General features: G+C 59.3%; 1 protein-coding gene and 1 non-coding gene across 2 annotated transcripts; one reads left to right on the top strand and one right to left on the bottom strand.

Annotated features, from left to right (window-relative positions):
- Positions 1–4,362: 4,362 nt before the first annotated feature.
- Positions 4,363–4,516, top strand: LOC143790786 (5.8S ribosomal RNA). The gene has a single exon (XR_013219857.1). It is a non-coding gene; the product is annotated as a 5.8S ribosomal RNA (ribosomal RNA).
- A 616-nt stretch (positions 4,517–5,132) lies between these two features.
- On the bottom strand, positions 5,133–8,360 carry LOC143790770 (uncharacterized). The gene is made up of 5 exons (XM_077279171.1): positions 7,185–8,360; positions 6,900–7,101; positions 6,694–6,822; positions 6,463–6,596; positions 5,133–6,388 (listed from the first exon to the last, which is right to left on the bottom strand). Exons 1-5 carry the CDS (start codon positions 7,850–7,852, stop codon positions 5,896–5,898), a joined length of 1,626 nt encoding a protein of 541 aa, XP_077135286.1. The 5' UTR covers positions 7,853–8,360; the 3' UTR covers positions 5,133–5,895.
- Positions 8,361–17,287: the final 8,927 nt, after the last annotated feature.

Genomic DNA, 17,287 nt, shown 5'->3' with positions numbered 1-17,287 from the left:
CGCGTTTCCTGGGTCGCCCGAGCCCGAACGGACCCTCCCCACGTGGGTTCCTGTCCTCTGAGGGCGACGGTCGTCAGAAGGGGGGCAGATCCAGAGTCCTCGTCCGCAGGAGGGCTCTGGGAGGGCGGATCGCTCCTTCTGACTTTGTCCCCTCGGAGCGGGCTCGGCGTTTCTCTGTGTCGGATGTCTCCCGCTTCCGCGCCAACGGGGAGACCTATGAGAGAATCGCACCGCGACCCGGCTTCCGTCTCGAGGGCGCCCGGAGCGCGCCGGACACTCGCTTCCAGGACTCCAGGGGCACGTTTCTTCCCCGTCTCCCCCGAGGGGAAGAACGGAGGCAGGGGTTCCACCCGAGCCCCTGCCCTTTCTTCCGATCGATCTGGCTCAGCGCTCCCGGGTGGGGAGGTGGTGCCGCTCGCTCGGCCCGGGCTTTGGAGCCCGCGTCGGTTTACGGCGGGCGGTCTCCTTCCTCTGTTACCCCCCCCGGGTTTCAGGCACTCGTCCTTGGGCGCGCACGCCGGCGGTCGCCCTCCCGTCTACGGACGGAGGCGGCCGAGCTGTGGGGAGTTTGACCCGAACCGTGGTACGGCAGCGGTCCGACGACCCGCACGGGCGAACGGAGGGGCGCCCACCCACCTCGGCGTGGGGGCCCGCCGTCCGAATCGCTCCCCGCGCGGGGCAGCACAACGATCTTCTCCGAGGGCGGCCCTTTGACTTCCAGATGCGCAGCTCGTCCGCGGAGGCCCGCGCCGCACCCCAGCGTCCGAAGGGCGGCCTCCGCGGTGGGCATCGGCGAGAGCGGCGGCGGTGGGTGGCGCTTCCACGCCACCGCCGAGCTCCGCGTTTTCCAGTCTTTTCCCGAGCCCCTACGATAGTGGGGGGATGACAGACGTGCGGGGAGGCGGGCGAGTGGGTTCTCACCGTGCGGTGTGCCCCGCGGCCGAACGCCGTCGCCTTCCCCTCGTCCGCCGTCCTCCGAGGCGGCTCGGCAGGGAGCGCGAGAGCGAGAGGGAGAGCGAGAGAGAGAGACCAAGCGGACGCCCCGGAGCGAGAAGGGAGGATGGAGAAGGAAAGACGAATCGAAGGGGGGGCACGAGTTTGGCGAAGGGAGTACCCGGCGTATTGCCGCACCGGACTTCGTCTGTTCTCAACAGTCGAGACACGGCTTCGGGGGGAGACGCCGCTCGGTCGGTCACCTTTGAGGTTACGGGCAAGAGCCCGGGACAAGGGACTACGCCGGAGGGCGACGCCGACACGGCCAGGCCGACCATGCCCCGCGCTTGACCTCCGGGTCGCTGGGGCTTGTGCTGGAGCCGCGGCGGACCCCGACGGCCAGCCCCCCTCTCCCACTCCTCGCGCCCGTCCGCCGGTGGGTCGAGGACCCCCCGCGGTGGAGGCAGGTCTAAGCCAGACGGCGGCGCCGCACAGGCCCCCCACGCCCTGGCCCCTCTCCCCAGCAGCGACTCAGTGCGTCGCCCCGGGAGCGGTGGGTCACGAGGCAGGGCGGCCGTGGCGTCCTCCGGAGGCCAGTCACCTCGACCTTCCCGCGCAAGGGGTGGTCTTTCGCGACAGATGCCCTCCGTTCGGGAGGCCGGGTCTAAGCCAGACGGCGGCGCCGCGCAGGCCCCCCACGCCCTGGCCCCTCTCCCCAGCAGCGACTCTGTGTGTCGCCCCGGGAGCGGTGGGTCACGAGGCGGGGCGGCCGTGGCGTCCTCCGCGGGCCAGTCACCTCGCCCTCTCCGTGCAAGGTGGGTATTTTCCAGACGCCCTCCGCATCGGTGGCTTTGCGCGCCGTACAGCGTGCACGATCTCCTGGCGGCACTGCACTCGCCGTTCAGGCTCCTTTTTCCTGTGGGTTACGCCCCCGTGATGCCGCCTACCGGCACGGACGACGACGACAAGATGCGCAGCTTGTCCGCGGAGGCCCGCGCCGCACCCCAGCGTCCGAAGGGCAGCCTCCGCGGTGGGCATCGGCGAGAGCGGCGGCAGTGGGTGGCGCTTCCACGCCACCGCTGAGCTCCGCGTTTTCCAGTCTTTTCCCGAGCCCCTACGATAGTGGGGGGATGACAGACGTGCGGGGAGGCGGGCGAGTGGGTTCTCACCGTGCGGTGTGCCCCGCGGCCGAACGCCGTCGCCTTCCCCTCGTCCGCCGTCCTCCGAGGCGGCTCGGCAGGGAGCGCGAGAGCGAGAGAGAGACCAAGCGGACGCCCCGGAGCGAGAATGGAGGATGGAGAAGGAAAGACGAATCGAAGGGGGGGGCACGAGTTTGGCGAAGGGAGTACCCGGCGTATTGCCGCACCGGACTTCGTCTGTTCTCAACAGTCGAGACACGGCTTCGGGGGGAGACGCCGCTTGGTCGGTCACCTTTGAGGTTACGGGCAAGAGCCCGGGACAAGGGACTACGCTGGAGGGCGACGCCGACACGGCCAGGCCGACCATGCCCCGCGCTTGACCTCCGGGTCGCTGGGGCTTGTGCTGGAGCCGCGGCGGACCCCGACGGCCAGCCCCCCTCTCCCACTCCTCGCGCCCGTCCGCCGGTGGGTCGAGGACCCCCCGCGGTGGAGGCAGGTCTAAGCCAGACGGTGGCGCCGCACAGGCCCCCCACGCCCTGGCCCCTCTCCCCAGCAGCGACTCTGTGCGTCGCCCCGGGAGCGGTGGGTCACGAGGCAGGGCGGCCGTGGCGTCCTCCGGAGGCCAGTCACCTCGACCTTCCCGCGCAAGGGGTGGTCTTTCGCGACAGATGCCCTCCGTTCGGGAGGCCGGGTCTAAGCCAGACGGCGGCGCCGCGCAGGCCCCCCCACGCCCTGGCCCCTCTCCCCAGCAGCGACTCTGTGTGTCGCCCCGGGAGCGGTGGGTCACGAGGCGGGGCGGCCGTGGCGTCCTCCGCGGGCCAGTCACCTCGCCCTCTCCGTGCAAGGTGGGTATTTTCCAGACGCCCTCCGCATCGGTGGCTTTGCGCGCCGTACAGCGTGCACGATCTCCTGGCGGCACTGCACTCGCCGTTCAGGCTCCTTTTTCCCGTGGGTTACGCCCCCGTGATGCCGCCTACCGGCACGGACGACGACGACGATGAGGATTTCCCTTCCTCCGGGCGCCCTTCCCGCTGCGGGGCTTCCTCCGGCCTCTCTTCCTCGCTCTCCCCCTCCGGGTCCGCTCCCTCGCCTCAACGCGGTCCAGTCGTGTTGGGGAGCTACCTGGTTGATCCTGCCAGTAGCATATGCTTGTCTCAAAGATTAAGCCATGCACGTGTAAGTGGTTCTCCTTCCGCTTTGCCAGGGCGCTCTGCAGGGCGGGGGTGTCGAGGGCACGCGAGGACAGCGGGCGGGCGACGTCGGGAGGGTGCGGGGAGCCCCTCTCGCTCCGTCGCCCAGGAAAAAGACGCCCGGCCTCGCGCCGATGATTGTTGCCCTGACGCTGCCTGCCGAGGAAAAACAGGAAGCCCCCCGTGCACGCGAAAGGCCGTCCCGGGTACCATTCTCCTGTGCGCTCACGTACCCCTCCCCGGGGTATGTGGGTCTGGGTGGTAGGTCGAGAAGCCTCGAGCCCTCCTTCGTTCTCCTCCCTGCTGGAGGGAGGGGCGGGGAGGCCGAGCGCCCGGGGCAACAGGGCCGAGATTTGAAAACAACCCATTCTTTTGCGGCCGGCCGAACTGAGAGTGAAAAGGGGGTGCCTCCGAGCGTCCCCACAACCACAAAGTGCGACACTTAATAGTGGATCACTCTGTTCGTTGACTATCTAGAGGTTTGACTATCTAGAGGAAGCAAAAGTCGCACCAATGTTTCCCTAGATGAACCTGCGGAAGGATCATTAATGGGCGAGTGAAAAATACCGATGAGGCGAGGATCAGGAAGCTGAGGCCAGCCATCCGCCAAATCCCCGCAGGGTACCGAACGTGATGGGGGCGGTGGTGGGTCTCCTTCCGCTTCGCCAGGGCGCTCCGCAGGGCGGGGGCGTCGAGGGCACGCGAGGACAGCGGGCGGGCGACGTCGGGAGGGCGCGGGGAGCCCCTCTCGCTCCGTCGCCCGAGAAAGACGCCCGGCCTCGCGCCGACGATTTTGCCCTGCCGCCACCTGCCGAGGAAAAACAGAAGCCCCCCGCACGCGAAAGGCCGTCCCGGGTACCATTCTCCCGTGCGCTCGCGCACCCCCCTCCCCGGGGTACGCGGGTCCGGGCGGTAGGTCGAGAAGCCTCGAGCCCTCCTTCGTTCTCCTCCCCGCCGGAGGGAGGGACGTGGGAGGCCGAGCGCCCGGGGCAACAGGGCCGAGATGGAAAACCCCTTTCGACGCACCCCAGTCTTTTGCGGCCGGCCGACACGAGAGTGAAAGAGGGGGCGCCTCCGAGCGTCCCAGACCCAGAAAGCGCGACTCTTAACGGTGGATCACTCGGCTCGCGCGTCGATGAAGAACGCAGCTAGCTGCGAGAATTAGTGTGAATTGCAGGACACATTGATCATCGACACTTCGAACGCACCTTGCGGCCCCGGGTTGCTCCCGGGGCTACGCCTGTCTGAGGGTCGATCGCCTCCGTGGCGCGGCTGGGGTCCCGTCGCAAGGGTGACATCGAGGGAGGCCCGAGGCTCCGCGCCCCGACGCCCTCCCCTCCTTTCTCCCCTTACGTCCCCCCAAGGCCAGACCCACCCGCCCTGGGCCCACCCGATGGGGTTCACCCTCCGTCACTCCCCCCCAGGAGCGTGCCGCGAGGCTGTCTGTGGAGACACAGGGCTGCCTCCGGCGACGAGAGGGCGAAGACCGAAGGTGGGCGCCGGACCTCCCCCTACCTACGGGCGGCGTGGACGGGCAGCGCGCGGCGCCCGGCGGCTCGTCCGCCGGCGCCCGGACTCGACTAAAGACCTCAGATCAGACGTGGCGACCCGCTGAATTTAAGCATATTACTAAGCGGAGGAAAAGAAACTAACCAGGATTCCCTCAGTAACGGCGAGTGAAGAGGGAAGAGCCCAGCGCCGAATCCCCGTCCGCCCGGCGGGCGTCGGGAAATGTGGCGTACGGGAGACCGGACCACCCCGACGTCGCTCGGGGGCCCGAGTCCTTCTAATAGTGGCCCCAGCCCGCGGACGGTGGTAGGCCGGTAGCGGCCCCCGGCGTGGCGGGACCCGGTCTCCCCGGAGTCGGGTTGTTTGTGAATGCAGCCCAAAGCGGGTGGTAAACTCCATCTAAGGCTAAATACCGGCGCGAGACCGATAGCGGACAAGTACCGTGAGGGAAAGTTGAAAAGAACTTTTAAGAGAGAGTTCAAGAGGGCGTGAAACCGCTGCAATCTATTGAAAGTCATCCCTCGAGACAAGCTTTTGTCATTTGCCTCCGATGCGTATCCCCCCCTCTAACGCTGCAGGGGGGAAGCGGGAACCCCTCCGGGGCACGGAGACCACGACCGGACGTACAGGGGTCTGATCAACCCCTGGACCGTACGGGCTGCTGGCTGCCGTGCCTGCTGCAGGCGAGAAGCGGGAACCCCTCTGGGGCACGGAGACCACGACCGGACGTACAGGGGTCTGATCAACCCCTGGACCGTACGGGCTGCTGGCTGCCGTGCCTGCTGCAGGCGAGAAGCGGGGAACCCCTTCGGGGCACGGGGACGGACGTACCAGGGGACTGATCAACCCCTGGACCGTACGGGCTGCCGTGCCTTCCTCAAATCGCTTGACCTGAACAAAAGGTCAATTTTTTGTGATGACCGTGGTGGAACATTGGAGGTGTACCGAGGACGCTTCCAGGAGCCTGGGGAAGCTTTTCTGGAAGAGTCCTTGACACTTAGAAAATTTGGGGCAATTTTCTAAGGGAAAAAAATCACAGGTCAGTGATTTTAGACCGAGTCAAAGAGGCAAAGATGAACGTAGATTTGAATATTTTTATTCATGACAGACCAAAATTGACAGATTCACATGGGCTTTGTTCTCCTGAATGGGATGAGCCGAATATTCTCGAGACTATACGACTCGGTAGACTCAGTAGACTCGGGTGACTCGGGAGCACTTTCCGTGAGGTCTACCGGCTCGTTATCCAATTCACTGGTCGATGCCATTACTGGGGACAGAATCTCGGCGTCATCACGATTTCCTGCATGCCCCTCAGACTCGTGTGACTCGGGTGCACTTTCCGTGAGGTCTACCAGCTCGTTATCCAATTCACTGGTCGATGCCATCACTGGTGACAGAATCTCAGCGTCATCACGATTTCCTGCGTTGAACACCAGCTCTTGGGCACGGCACATATCGGTCAGGGTCTTCTCCCGGTAAATTCGCTCGGCCACGTCGTTTGTATGTGCCAAGTACCGAGCAAACAATCGCTTTTCACAATCCGTGTATTGTGACAAAGTCCATGTCTCACATACCCGCCGTACGAGGTGGCTGGTGATGTTTGTGAGGTTGTAGCTGCGGAGAAAAGCATATCGTTAGTACCGGTTGCTACGTACGGCTGTGGGTCACTTGACTGGTGGCCGCCTTGCCTTGAATGGTATCGTCTGAGTCCCACAGACGGATTTTCTATGACCTTCCCGGTACACGTCACAAAAAAGTTTGTGATGATCTTTCGGCCAGCGGTAAAGACCGGCCTGACATGTTCCGCATATGCTTTGAACCACTGAAAAAGAAAAAAAAATGTTAATCTCAAGCCAGAGGGCACCCCTCCAAAAGGCGAGTGGGGTTGCCTGGGTTCCCTGGCTTTGAGAAAAGCTTACCGATTCCTCTTCCTCCGAAAGTACGAAAGTTGCTACCTGAGAGGTGGAACACTTGTGAGTCTTCACACCCACAATTGTCTTGCGCCTTCCGTGGTACATGTGATGGATCCTCTCATTCCACTCTGAAACCTACGATGTGAAAAAAGGTGGAAAAATATTGAACCGGTTCAGCAAATACCGCTGACCCACAGGGCGCGACGACTTACCGTCATGTTACGAACGACACCCGGTCTTTGGAGATGTTTTAGAATCAGAAGGGCTTGGAGGTACAGTACGACTTCCCGGCGATCTACTTCCGATCCGCCATCTGTCACAGCCTCGATGCTAGCTAGAAATGTTGGCCTTGCCTCCTCCAGTATCATCTGGCAGTCCTTGGGTGACTTTGATGGCTTCATCAATATATCGTACCTGTGGGGAAAAATGAAGCCAATTAACCAACATGCAAGGTTCGGTAACAATCCGCGGACGATTGGCTTTTTTGAACGGCGCACCTTTTACTGACAGACTCTCGGCAGGCTCCCTTGTACAATGTTTTCTGGAGGTCTGTTGTAAAATTCATGAACACTTCACAGGCCTTATAAAGCTGCGGATTCTCCAGTCTCAGTTTGGTGGCCCTCATCTGATAGATGGTAAATCTCCGTATGTGCTTCAACATTTTGAGGGAGGTCTGGCTCGATAGACGGAGTTTTCCAAGTTGCTCGAAAAAATTATTAACCTTGGATGGTTTTACGAGGTACTCGAGTGTTACAAATCTTGGGTTCACAAAAAATAGAAACCGTGCTACGTTTGATACCTCCTGTTGACAGTTTGGGACCCCACGGGTAACTGTCAGGTACGAGTGGAACCCCTTTAACATGGGGTGATTCAATGAGTGACGCTTGTACAATCCGGCGGCCTTGGTAGCCCTGCGGTTTTTGTCTTTCCATTCCCTTTTCTGAATACTTAAATCGCTGCCATCCACGACGCTCCCCGTGTGGTCAGGCTCAGGGCACGGTTCTCCCACCGGACTGTCTACCGTCCGTAAAAAGAAAGGCACGTCCATCTCATCCGAATCTCGCTCTGCCAGGGGCGGGGAGCACGGTTCTCCCACCGGACTGTCTACCGGCCGTAAAAGGAAAGGCACGTCCATCTCATCCGAATCTAGCTCTTCCAGGGGCATGGAGCCTGGGCGGTGCTCCGTATTGTCAGCTGGTACCTGAGCGGACCCTTCAGAGGTCAGTGGCGCGTTTTGTGACTCAAACCTCGGCTTGTTTGCTATTAAAAAGCCGCGACCTTCTAAGAAGGTAACAGTCTCTTCCAACGAATGGAGGGGCTTGAGCTCACTGAATTGGATCGTTGTCCCCTTGCTAGCGATACAGCGGAGTTGACACTTGGCCGAAGCGATGGCGGTTTTTATCTCCGACTCCCCGTGGGACCTCAGGCATACCCGTCTCAGATGTGTGGATATGTATTTGGTTGCCCTGTGACACACGGGGCATGTAAGCGGTGTCCGTGGATGCCTGCGGGGACACAAGCAATAAAACCGGTCACCTTGAGTACAACTCCGCTGCAAGGTACATTTATGTGTCTCTATGTGGCCGACGAATGTCTTCTACTCACCGCTCCATGGCGAAGGGTTTCCCGCAGTCAAACGGAGCGTCCCGTAATAGTTGATTAAAGCGCTGTGTTTCTCTGTGTCTTGAACGGTGGCAAACTGCTTTTCCTCCGCGTGTCACCCGCCCAGGTGAAAGACGCCAGCACAGGTGATTGGAATTGACCGGATGTGTTTTGCCGTACTCTGATATACGTCACCACGGGGGATGAGTCGGCCCCAAGGGTGGCACCTACACGGCTGCTAAAGATCCGTAGGGTTGCTGTTATATCCCTAACCGGATCCACCCGCCGTAATCACCTATACGGCACCACGGGGGATGACTCAGCCCCAGGGGTGGCACCTAACCGGATCCACCTGTCAGAATCACCTATACGGCATCACGGGGGATGACTCAGCCCCAGGGGTGGCACCTACACGGTTGTCGAGCAGCCATGGCTGTAACGATGAGGTACCAACTGGATCCATCGATCCTCATCACAGCACGGTGGCTCACTCGTTAGCGCTGCGGCCTTGCCGATCCGGCGTCACGGGTTCGAATCATGTGTTGTCATGCAGAGGAAAAAACCTCGGATGTAATGCAAGGACACTTCCATTAGCCTGGGAAGGTTATAAGGAGGATGCCTTGCCTCTTAGGAAAATTCTGAGGTCCCTGTTCTCTGGAGGTGAAGTCCCCTGCGGGACGTTGTCTGGGCGCGTGTCCGAAGTGAGAGAGGCAAATCTGGGTGACCCGAGGCCGGAGGGACCCCTCCCCACGGGGGTCCCTGCTCTCTGGAGGGGAAGTCCCCTGCGGGACGTTGTCTGGGCACGTGTCCGAAGTGAGAGAGGCCAATCTGGGCGACCCGAGGCCGGAGGGACCCCTCCCCACGGGGGTCCCTGTTCTCTGGAGGGGAAGTTGGCTGGACGCGTGTCCGAAGCGAGAGAGGCCAATCTGGGCGACCTGAGGCCGGAGGGACCCCTCCCCACGGGGGTCCCTGTTCTCTGGAGGGGACGTTGGCTGGACGCGTGTCCGAAGCGAGAGAGGTGAATCTGGGCGACCCAAGGCCGGAGGGACCCCTCCCCACGGGGGTCCCTGTTCTCCGGAGGGGATCACTGTCATAAGGGCAATATTCCTGAGTCCGAACCCAGGGTTGGGCTCTCGAATGGCGGACGCCTTTCTGTCTTTTTCCCCCCGGAGCGGGCTCGTTGTTTTCCTGTCGGAAGTCCCCTGCGGGACATTGGCTGGGCGCGTGTCCGAAGTGAGAGAGGCGAATCTGGGCGACCCGAGGCCGGAGGGACCCCTCCCCACGGGGGTCCCTGTTCTCCGGAGGGGATCACTGTCATAAGGGCAATATTCCTGAGTCCGAACCCAGGGTTGGGCTCTCGAATGGCGGACGCCTTTCTGTATTTGTCCCCCGGAGCGGGCTCGTTGTTTTCCTGTCGGAAGTCCCCTGCGGGACATTGGCTGGGCGCGTGTCCGAAGTGAGAGGGGCGAATCTGGGCGACCCGAGGCCGGAGGGACCCCTCCCCACGGGGGTCCCTGTTCTCCGGAGGGGATCACTGTCATAAGGGCAATATTCCTGAGTCCGAACCCAGGGTTGGGCTCTCGAGTGGCGGACGCCTTTCTGTCTTTGTCCCCCGGAGCGGGCTCGTTGTTTTCCTGTCGGAAGTCCCCTGCGGGACATTGGCTGGGCGCGTGTCCGAAGTGAGAGAGGCGAATCTGGGCGACCCGAGGCCGGAGGGACCCCTCCCCACGGGGGTCCCTGTTCTCCGGAGGGGATCACTGTCATAAGGGCAATATTCCTGAGTCCGAACCCAGGGTTGGGCTCTCGAGTGGCGGACGCCTTTCTGTCTTTGTCCCCCGGAGCGGGCTCGTTGTTTTCCTGTCGGAAGTCCCCTGCGGGACGTTGGCTGGGCGCGTGTCCGAAGTGAGAGAGGCGAATCTGGGCGAACCGAGGCCAGAGGGACCCCTCCCCACGGGGGTCCCTGTTCCCTGGAGGTGAAGTCCCCTGCAGGACATTGGCTGGGCGCGTGTCCGAAGTGAGAGAGGCGAATCTGTGCGACCCGAGGCCAGAGGGACCCCTCCCCACGGGGGTCCCTGTTCCCTGGAGGTGAAGTCCCCTGCGGGACATTGGCTGGGCGCGTGTCCGAAGTGAGAGAGGCGAATCTGGGCGACCCGAGGCCGGAGGGACCCCTCCCCACGGGGGTCCCTGTTCTCTGGAGGGGATCACTGTCATAAGGGCAATATTCCTGAGTCCGAACCCAGGGTTGGGCTCTCGAGTGGCGGACGCCTTTCTGTCTTTGTCCCCCGGAGCGGGCTCGTTGTTTTCCTGTCGGAAGTCCCCTGCGGGACGTTGGCTGGGCGCGTGTCCGAAGCGAGAGAGGCGAATCTGGGCGACCCGAGGCCGGAGGGACCCCTCCCACGGGGGTCCCTGTTCTCCGGAGGGGATCACTGTCATAAGGGCAATATTCCGGAGTCCGAAACCAGGGGTGGGCTCTCGAATGGCGGACGCCTTTCTGTCTTTGTCCCCCCGGAGCGGGCTCGATGTCTCCCTGTCGGAAGTCCCCTGCGGAGGTTGGCTGTCTTTTCTTGCCTCGAGGCAGGGGGGGGGAATTATCGTCACCTGACCTAAACAAACAAGCACCCACTTTGGTTGGGACAGTGATGAACATGGTTGAGCTCTTTGGACGCGGCTGGGAGGCCGGCACCCCGCCCCAGCTCAGGCCCTGACGGAGTGTACACCGAGGGGGCTTAATAGTCGAAGGGGGCTTAATATTCGTCCAGTGGAAGCCGTCGGAGGGGGCTTAATATTCGGCCAGTGGAAGCCGGCGGAGGGGGCTTAATATTCGTCCAGTGGAAGCCGGCGGAGGGAGCTTAATATTCGGCCAGTGGAAGCCGGCGGAGGGGGCTTAATAGTCGGCCTGAGTACCCCTAAAAATCTCCAAAGTGAGGTCAAAGTGTGTGTTCCATGGGCGGAAATTTGAATCTTGAGCGAAAAACCATATTTTCATGCTTTAAAAATTTCGGACTTCCAGGCAGGGGGAAATCGCATGCGCTATACCGCGGATGCTCCCCTGATCCTGGGGAAGCTGTTCGGGGGTTGCCGCTAATACTTCCATACTTCCAGCGGGTTGCGCTGGCAGGCGCTATCCCGCGGAGTCTCCCCTGGGCCCGGGGAAGCTGTCCGGGAGTTGCCGCTAATACTTCCATGCTTCCAGCGGGTTGCGCTGGTAGGCGCTATCCCGCAGAGGCTCCCTGGGGCCCGGGGAAGCTGTTCTGGAAGATCCGTTGACACTTAGAAAAATTTTGAGAAATTTCCGTTTTTTGTGAAAAATGCCCCCTTTCCCTCACTTCCACCCCAGGGGGGCGTCAATATGTTGTAAAGCACCCCAAGGCAGTGACCTAAGTGGGGGTGAAGTTTGCGGGGCGCGGGCGGAAAGTTGAATTTTTGGATGAAAATGCATATTTTCATACTTTGAAAATTTCAGGCGTGTGTCAGACTTCCATGCAGGGGAAACCGCTGGAGGCGTACCGATGACGCTTCCAGGAGCCTGGGGAAGATTTTCTGGAAGAGTCCTTGATACTTTAAAAAAAAAATAACTTAGTGCGTTTTTTGAGAAAATCTCGATTTTGTGAAAAATGTCACATTTCCCCTACTTCCACCCCAGGGGGGCGTCAATATGTTGTAAAGCACCCCAAGGCAGTGACCTAAATGCGGGTGAAGTTTGCGGGGCGCGGGCGGAAAGTTGAATTTTTGGATGAAAATGCATATTTTCATACTTTGAAAATTTCAGGCGTGTGTCAGACTTCCATGCAGGGGAAACCGCTGGAGGCGTACCGATGACGCTTCCAGGAGCCTGGGGAAGATTTTCTGGAAGAGTCCTTGATACTTTAAAAAAAAAATAACTTAGTGCGTTTTTTGAGAAAATCTCGATTTTGTGAAAAATGTCACATTTCCCCTACTTCCACCCCAGGGGGGCGTCAATATGTTGTAAAGCACCCCAAGGCAGTGACCTAAGTGGGGGTGAAGTTTGCGGGGCGCGGGCGGAAAGTTGAATTTTTGGATGAAAATGCATATTTTCATACTTTGAAAATTTCAGGCGTGTGTCAGACTTCCATGCAGGGGAAACCGCTGGAGGCGTACCGATGACGCTTCCAGGAGCCTGGGGAAGATTTTCTGGAAGAGTCCTTGATACTTTAAAAACAAAATAACTTAGTGCGTTTTTTGAGAAAATCTCGATTTTGTGAAAAATGTCACATTTCCCCTACTTCCACCCCAGGGGGGCGTCAATATGTTGTAAAGCACCCCAAGGCAGTGACCTAAATGCGGGTGAAGTTTGCGGGGCGCGGGCGGAAAGTTGAATTTTTGGATGAAAATGCATATTTTCATACTTTGAAAATTTCAGGCGTGTGTCAGACTTCCATGCAGGGGAAACCGCTGGAGGCGTACCGATGACGCTTCCAGGAGCCTGGGGAAGATTTTCTGGAAGAGTCCTTGATACTTTAAAAAAAAAATAACTTAGTGCGTTTTTTGAGAAAATCTCGATTTTGTGAAAAATGTCACAATTCCCCTACTTCCACCCCAGGGGGGCGTCAATATGTTGTAAAGCACCCCAAGGCAGTGACCTAAGTGGGGGTGAAGTTTGCGGGGCGCGGGCGGAAAGTTGAATTTTTGGATGAAAATGCATATTTTCATACTTTGAAAATTTCAGGCGTGTGTCAGACTTCCATGCAGGGGAAACCGCTGGAGGCGTACCGATGACGCTTCCAGGAGCCTGGGGAAGATTTTCTGGAAGAGTCCTTGATACTTTAAAAAAAAAATAACTTAGTGCGTTTTTTGAGAAAATCTCGATTTTGTGAAAAATGTCACATTTCCCCTACTTCCACCCCAGGGGGGCGTCAATATGTTGTAAAGCACCCCAAGGCAGTGACCTAAATGCGGGTGAAGTTTGCGGGGCGCGGGCGGAAAGTTGAATTTTTGGATGAAAATGCATATTTTCATACTTTGAAAATTTCAGGCGTGTGTCAGACTTCCATGCAGGGGAAACCGCTGGAGGCGTACCGATGACGCTTCCAGGAGCCTGGGGAAGATTTTCTGGAAGAGTCCTTGATACTTTAAAAAAAAAATAACTTAGTGCGTTTTTTGAGAAAATCTCGATTTTGTGAAAAATGTCACATTTCCCCTACTTCCACCCCAGGGGGGCGTCAATATGTTGTAAAGCACCCCAAGGCAGTGACCTAAGTGGGGGTGAAGTTTGCGGGGCGCGGGCGGAAAGTTGAATTTTTGGATGAAAATGCATATTTTCATACTTTGAAAATTTCAGGCGTGTGTCAGACTTCCATGCAGGGGAAACCGCTGGAGGCGTACCGATGACGCTTCCAGGAGCCTGGGGAAGATTTTCTGGAAGAGTCCTTGATACTTTAAAAAAAAAATAACTTAGTGCGTTTTTTGAGAAAATCTCGATTTTGTGAAAAATGTCACATTTCCCCTACTTCCACCCCAGGGGGGCGTCAATATGTTGTAAAGCACCCCAAGGCAGTGACCTAAATGCGGGTGAAGTTTGCGGGGCGCGGGCGGAAAGTTGAATTTTTGGATGAAAATGCATATTTTCATACTTTGAAAATTTCAGGCGTGTGTCAGACTTCCATGCAGGGGAAACCGCTGGAGGCGTACCGATGACGCTTCCAGGAGCCTGGGGAAGATTTTCTGGAAGAGTCCTTGATACTTTAAAAAAAAAATAACTTAGTGCGTTTTTTGAGAAAATCTCGATTTTGTGAAAAATGTCACAATTCCCCTACTTCCACCCCAGGGGGGCGTCAATATGTTGTAAAGCACCCCAAGGCAGTGACCTAAGTGGGGGTGAAGTTTGCGGGGCGCGGGCGGAAAGTTGAATTTTTGGATGAAAATGCATATTTTCATACTTTGAAAATTTCAGGCGTGTGTCAGACTTCCATGCAGGGGAAACCGCTGGAGGCGTACCGATGACGCTTCCAGGAGCCTGGGGAAGATTTTCTGGAAGAGTCCTTGATACTTTAAAAAAAAAATAACTTAGTGCGTTTTTTGAGAAAATCTCGATTTTGTGAAAAATGTCACATTTCCCCTACTTCCACCCCAGGGGGGCGTCAATATGTTGTAAAGCACCCCAAGGCAGTGACCTAAATGCGGGTGAAGTTTGCGGGGCGCGGGCGGAAAGTTGAATTTTTGGATGAAAATGCATATTTTCATACTTTGAAAATTTCAGGCGTGTGTCAGACTTCCATGCAGGGGAAACCGCTGGAGGCGTACCGATGACGCTTCCAGGAGCCTGGGGAAGATTTTCTGGAAGAGTCCTTGATACTTTAAAAAAAAAATAACTTAGTGCGTTTTTTGAGAAAATCTCGATTTTGTGAAAAATGTCACATTTCCCCTACTTCCACCCCAGGGGGGCGTCAATATGTTGTAAAGCACCCCAAGGCAGTGACCTAAGTGGGGGTGAAGTTTGCGGGGCGCGGGCGGAAAGTTGAATTTTTGGATGAAAATGCATATTTTCATACTTTGAAAATTTCAGGCGTGTGTCAGACTTCCATGCAGGGGAAACCGCTGGAGGCGTACCGATGACGCTTCCAGGAGCCTGGGGAAGATTTTCTGGAAGAGTCCTTGATACTTTAAAAAAAAAATAACTTAGTGCGTTTTTTGAGAAAATCTCGATTTTGTGAAAAATGTCACATTTCCCCTACTTCCACCCCAGGGGGGCGTCAATATGTTGTAAAGCACCCCAAGGCAGTGACCTAAGTGGGGGTGAAGTTTGCAGGGCGCGGGCGGAAAGTTGAATTTTTGAGAAAATCCACATTTGAGAACAAACAGAGAGCTCAAAACTTTGAAAAACGTCAGACCGCTGTCAGACTTCCAGGCGGGGGAAAGCTCTGAGGTTGTACCGAGGACACTTCCATGGCCCCCGGATTGATTTTCAAGAAAGAGTCCTTGGGACTTTGAAATTTTCCGGCGAGCTGTTTTTGGCTTCCGGGAGCCGTAGAACTTTGGGAAATCGATTCCGCTCACCGGTTCAGGGTGTTTCGAGCTAGTCCAGGTCCCAGCCACGCCGCCTGGCCTCCAAATTTCGCAAATTCGAAAAAAAAAAAAATAGAACCGGAATGAGGAAATTTCTGGCCGCCGGATCCGCCGCACGGCTCCAGGAGGTCGGACACTTTTTGACTTTGTTCCCTTAAAGTGGGGGTCGGTGTCTCACCATGCAAATACCCAGTTTTGCACACCAGCTGCAGGATATAGGAGAGAGAGGTACCTCTCGGCCCCGACCAAAATCCGTTGTTTTCGTGGTTCCTCGACTCGGGTAGGCGGTTTGGCGAGTACCCCCCTTTTGCATGGAAGTTCGCACTCGCGCCGAGACCAGGCTTCCGCGGCTCCAGGGGGACTTTTGCCGGTTGTCCGTCCCGAGTCCGAGACGCGTTTCCTGGGTCGCCCGAGCCCGAACGGACCCTCCCCACGTGGGTTCCTGTCCTCTGAGGGCGACGGTCGTCAGAAGGGGGGCAGATCCAGAGTCCTCGTCCGCAGGAGGGCTCTGGGAGGGCGGATCGCTCCTTCTGACTTTGTCCCCTCGGAGCGGGCTCGGCGTTTCTCTGTGTCGGATGTCTCCCGCTTCCGCGCCAACGGGGAGACCTATGAGAGAATCGCACCGCGACCCGGCTTCCGTCTCGAGGGCGCCCGGAGCGCGCCGGACACTCGCTTCCAGGACTCCAGGGGCACGTTTCTTCCCCGTCTCCCCCGAGGGGAAGAACGGAGGCAGGGGTTCCACCCGAGCCCCTGCCCTTTCTTCCGATCGATCTGGCTCAGCGCTCCCGGGTGGGGAGGTGGTGCCGCTCGCTCGGCCCGGGCTTTGGAGCCCGCGTCGGTTTACGGCGGGCGGTCTCCTTCCTCTGTTACCCCCCCCGGGTTTCAGGCACTCGTCCTTGGGCGCGCACGCCGGCGGTCGCCCTCCCGTCTACGGACGGAGGCGGCCGAGCTGTGGGGAGTTTGACCCGAACCGTGGTACGGCAGCGGTCCGACGACCCGCACGGGCGAACGGAGGGGCGCCCACCCACCTCGGCGTGGGGGCCCGCCGTCCGAATCGCTCCCCGCGCGGGGCAGCACAACGATCTTCTCCGAGGGCGGCCCTTTGACTTCCAGATGCGCAGCTCGTCCGCGGAGGCCCGCGCCGCACCCCAGCGTCCGAAGGGCGGCCTCCGCGGTGGGCATCGGCGAGAGCGGCGGCGGTGGGTGGCGCTTCCACGCCACCGCCGAGCTCCGCGTTTTCCAGTCTTTTCCCGAGCCCCTACGATAGTGGGGGGATGACAGACGTGCGGGGAGGCGGGCGAGTGGGTTCTCACCGTGCGGTGTGCCCCGCGGCCGAACGCCGTCGCCTTCCCCTCGTCCGCCGTCCTCCGAGGCGGCTCGGCAGGGAGCGCGAGAGCGAGAGGGAGAGCGAGAGAGAGAGACCAAGCGGACGCCCCGGAGCGAGAAGGGAGGATGGAGAAGGAAAGACGAATCGAAGGGGGGGCACGAGTTTGGCGAAGGGAGTACCCGGCGTATTGCCGCACCGGACTTCGTCTGTTCTCAACAGTCGAGACACGGCTTCGGGGGGAGACGCCGCTCGGTCGGTCACCTTTGAGGTTACGGGCAAGAGCCCGGGACAAGGGACTACGCCGGAGGGCGACGCCGACACGGCCAGGCCGACCATGCCCCGCGCTTGACCTCCGGGTCGCTGGGGCTTGTGCTGGAGCCGCGGCGGACCCCGACGGCCAGCCCCCCTCTCCCACTCCTCGCGCCCGTCCGCCGGTGGGTCGAGGACCCCCCGCGGTGGAGGCAGGTCTAAGCCAGACGGCGGCGCCGCACAGGCCCCCCACGCCCTGGCCCCTCTCCCCAGCAGCGACTCAGTGCGTCGCCCCGGGAGCGGTGGGTCACGAGGCAGGGCGGCCGTGGCGTCCTCCGGAGGCCAGTCACCTCGACCTTCCCGCGCAAGGGGTGGTCTTTCGCGACAGATGCCCTCCGT

Source organism: Ranitomeya variabilis, unplaced genomic scaffold, assembly GCF_051348905.1.
Source record: "Ranitomeya variabilis isolate aRanVar5 unplaced genomic scaffold, aRanVar5.hap1 Scaffold_551, whole genome shotgun sequence".
NCBI lineage: Eukaryota > Metazoa > Chordata > Amphibia > Anura > Dendrobatidae > Ranitomeya > Ranitomeya variabilis.
This window is presented reverse-complemented; position numbering and strand designations above follow the sequence as displayed.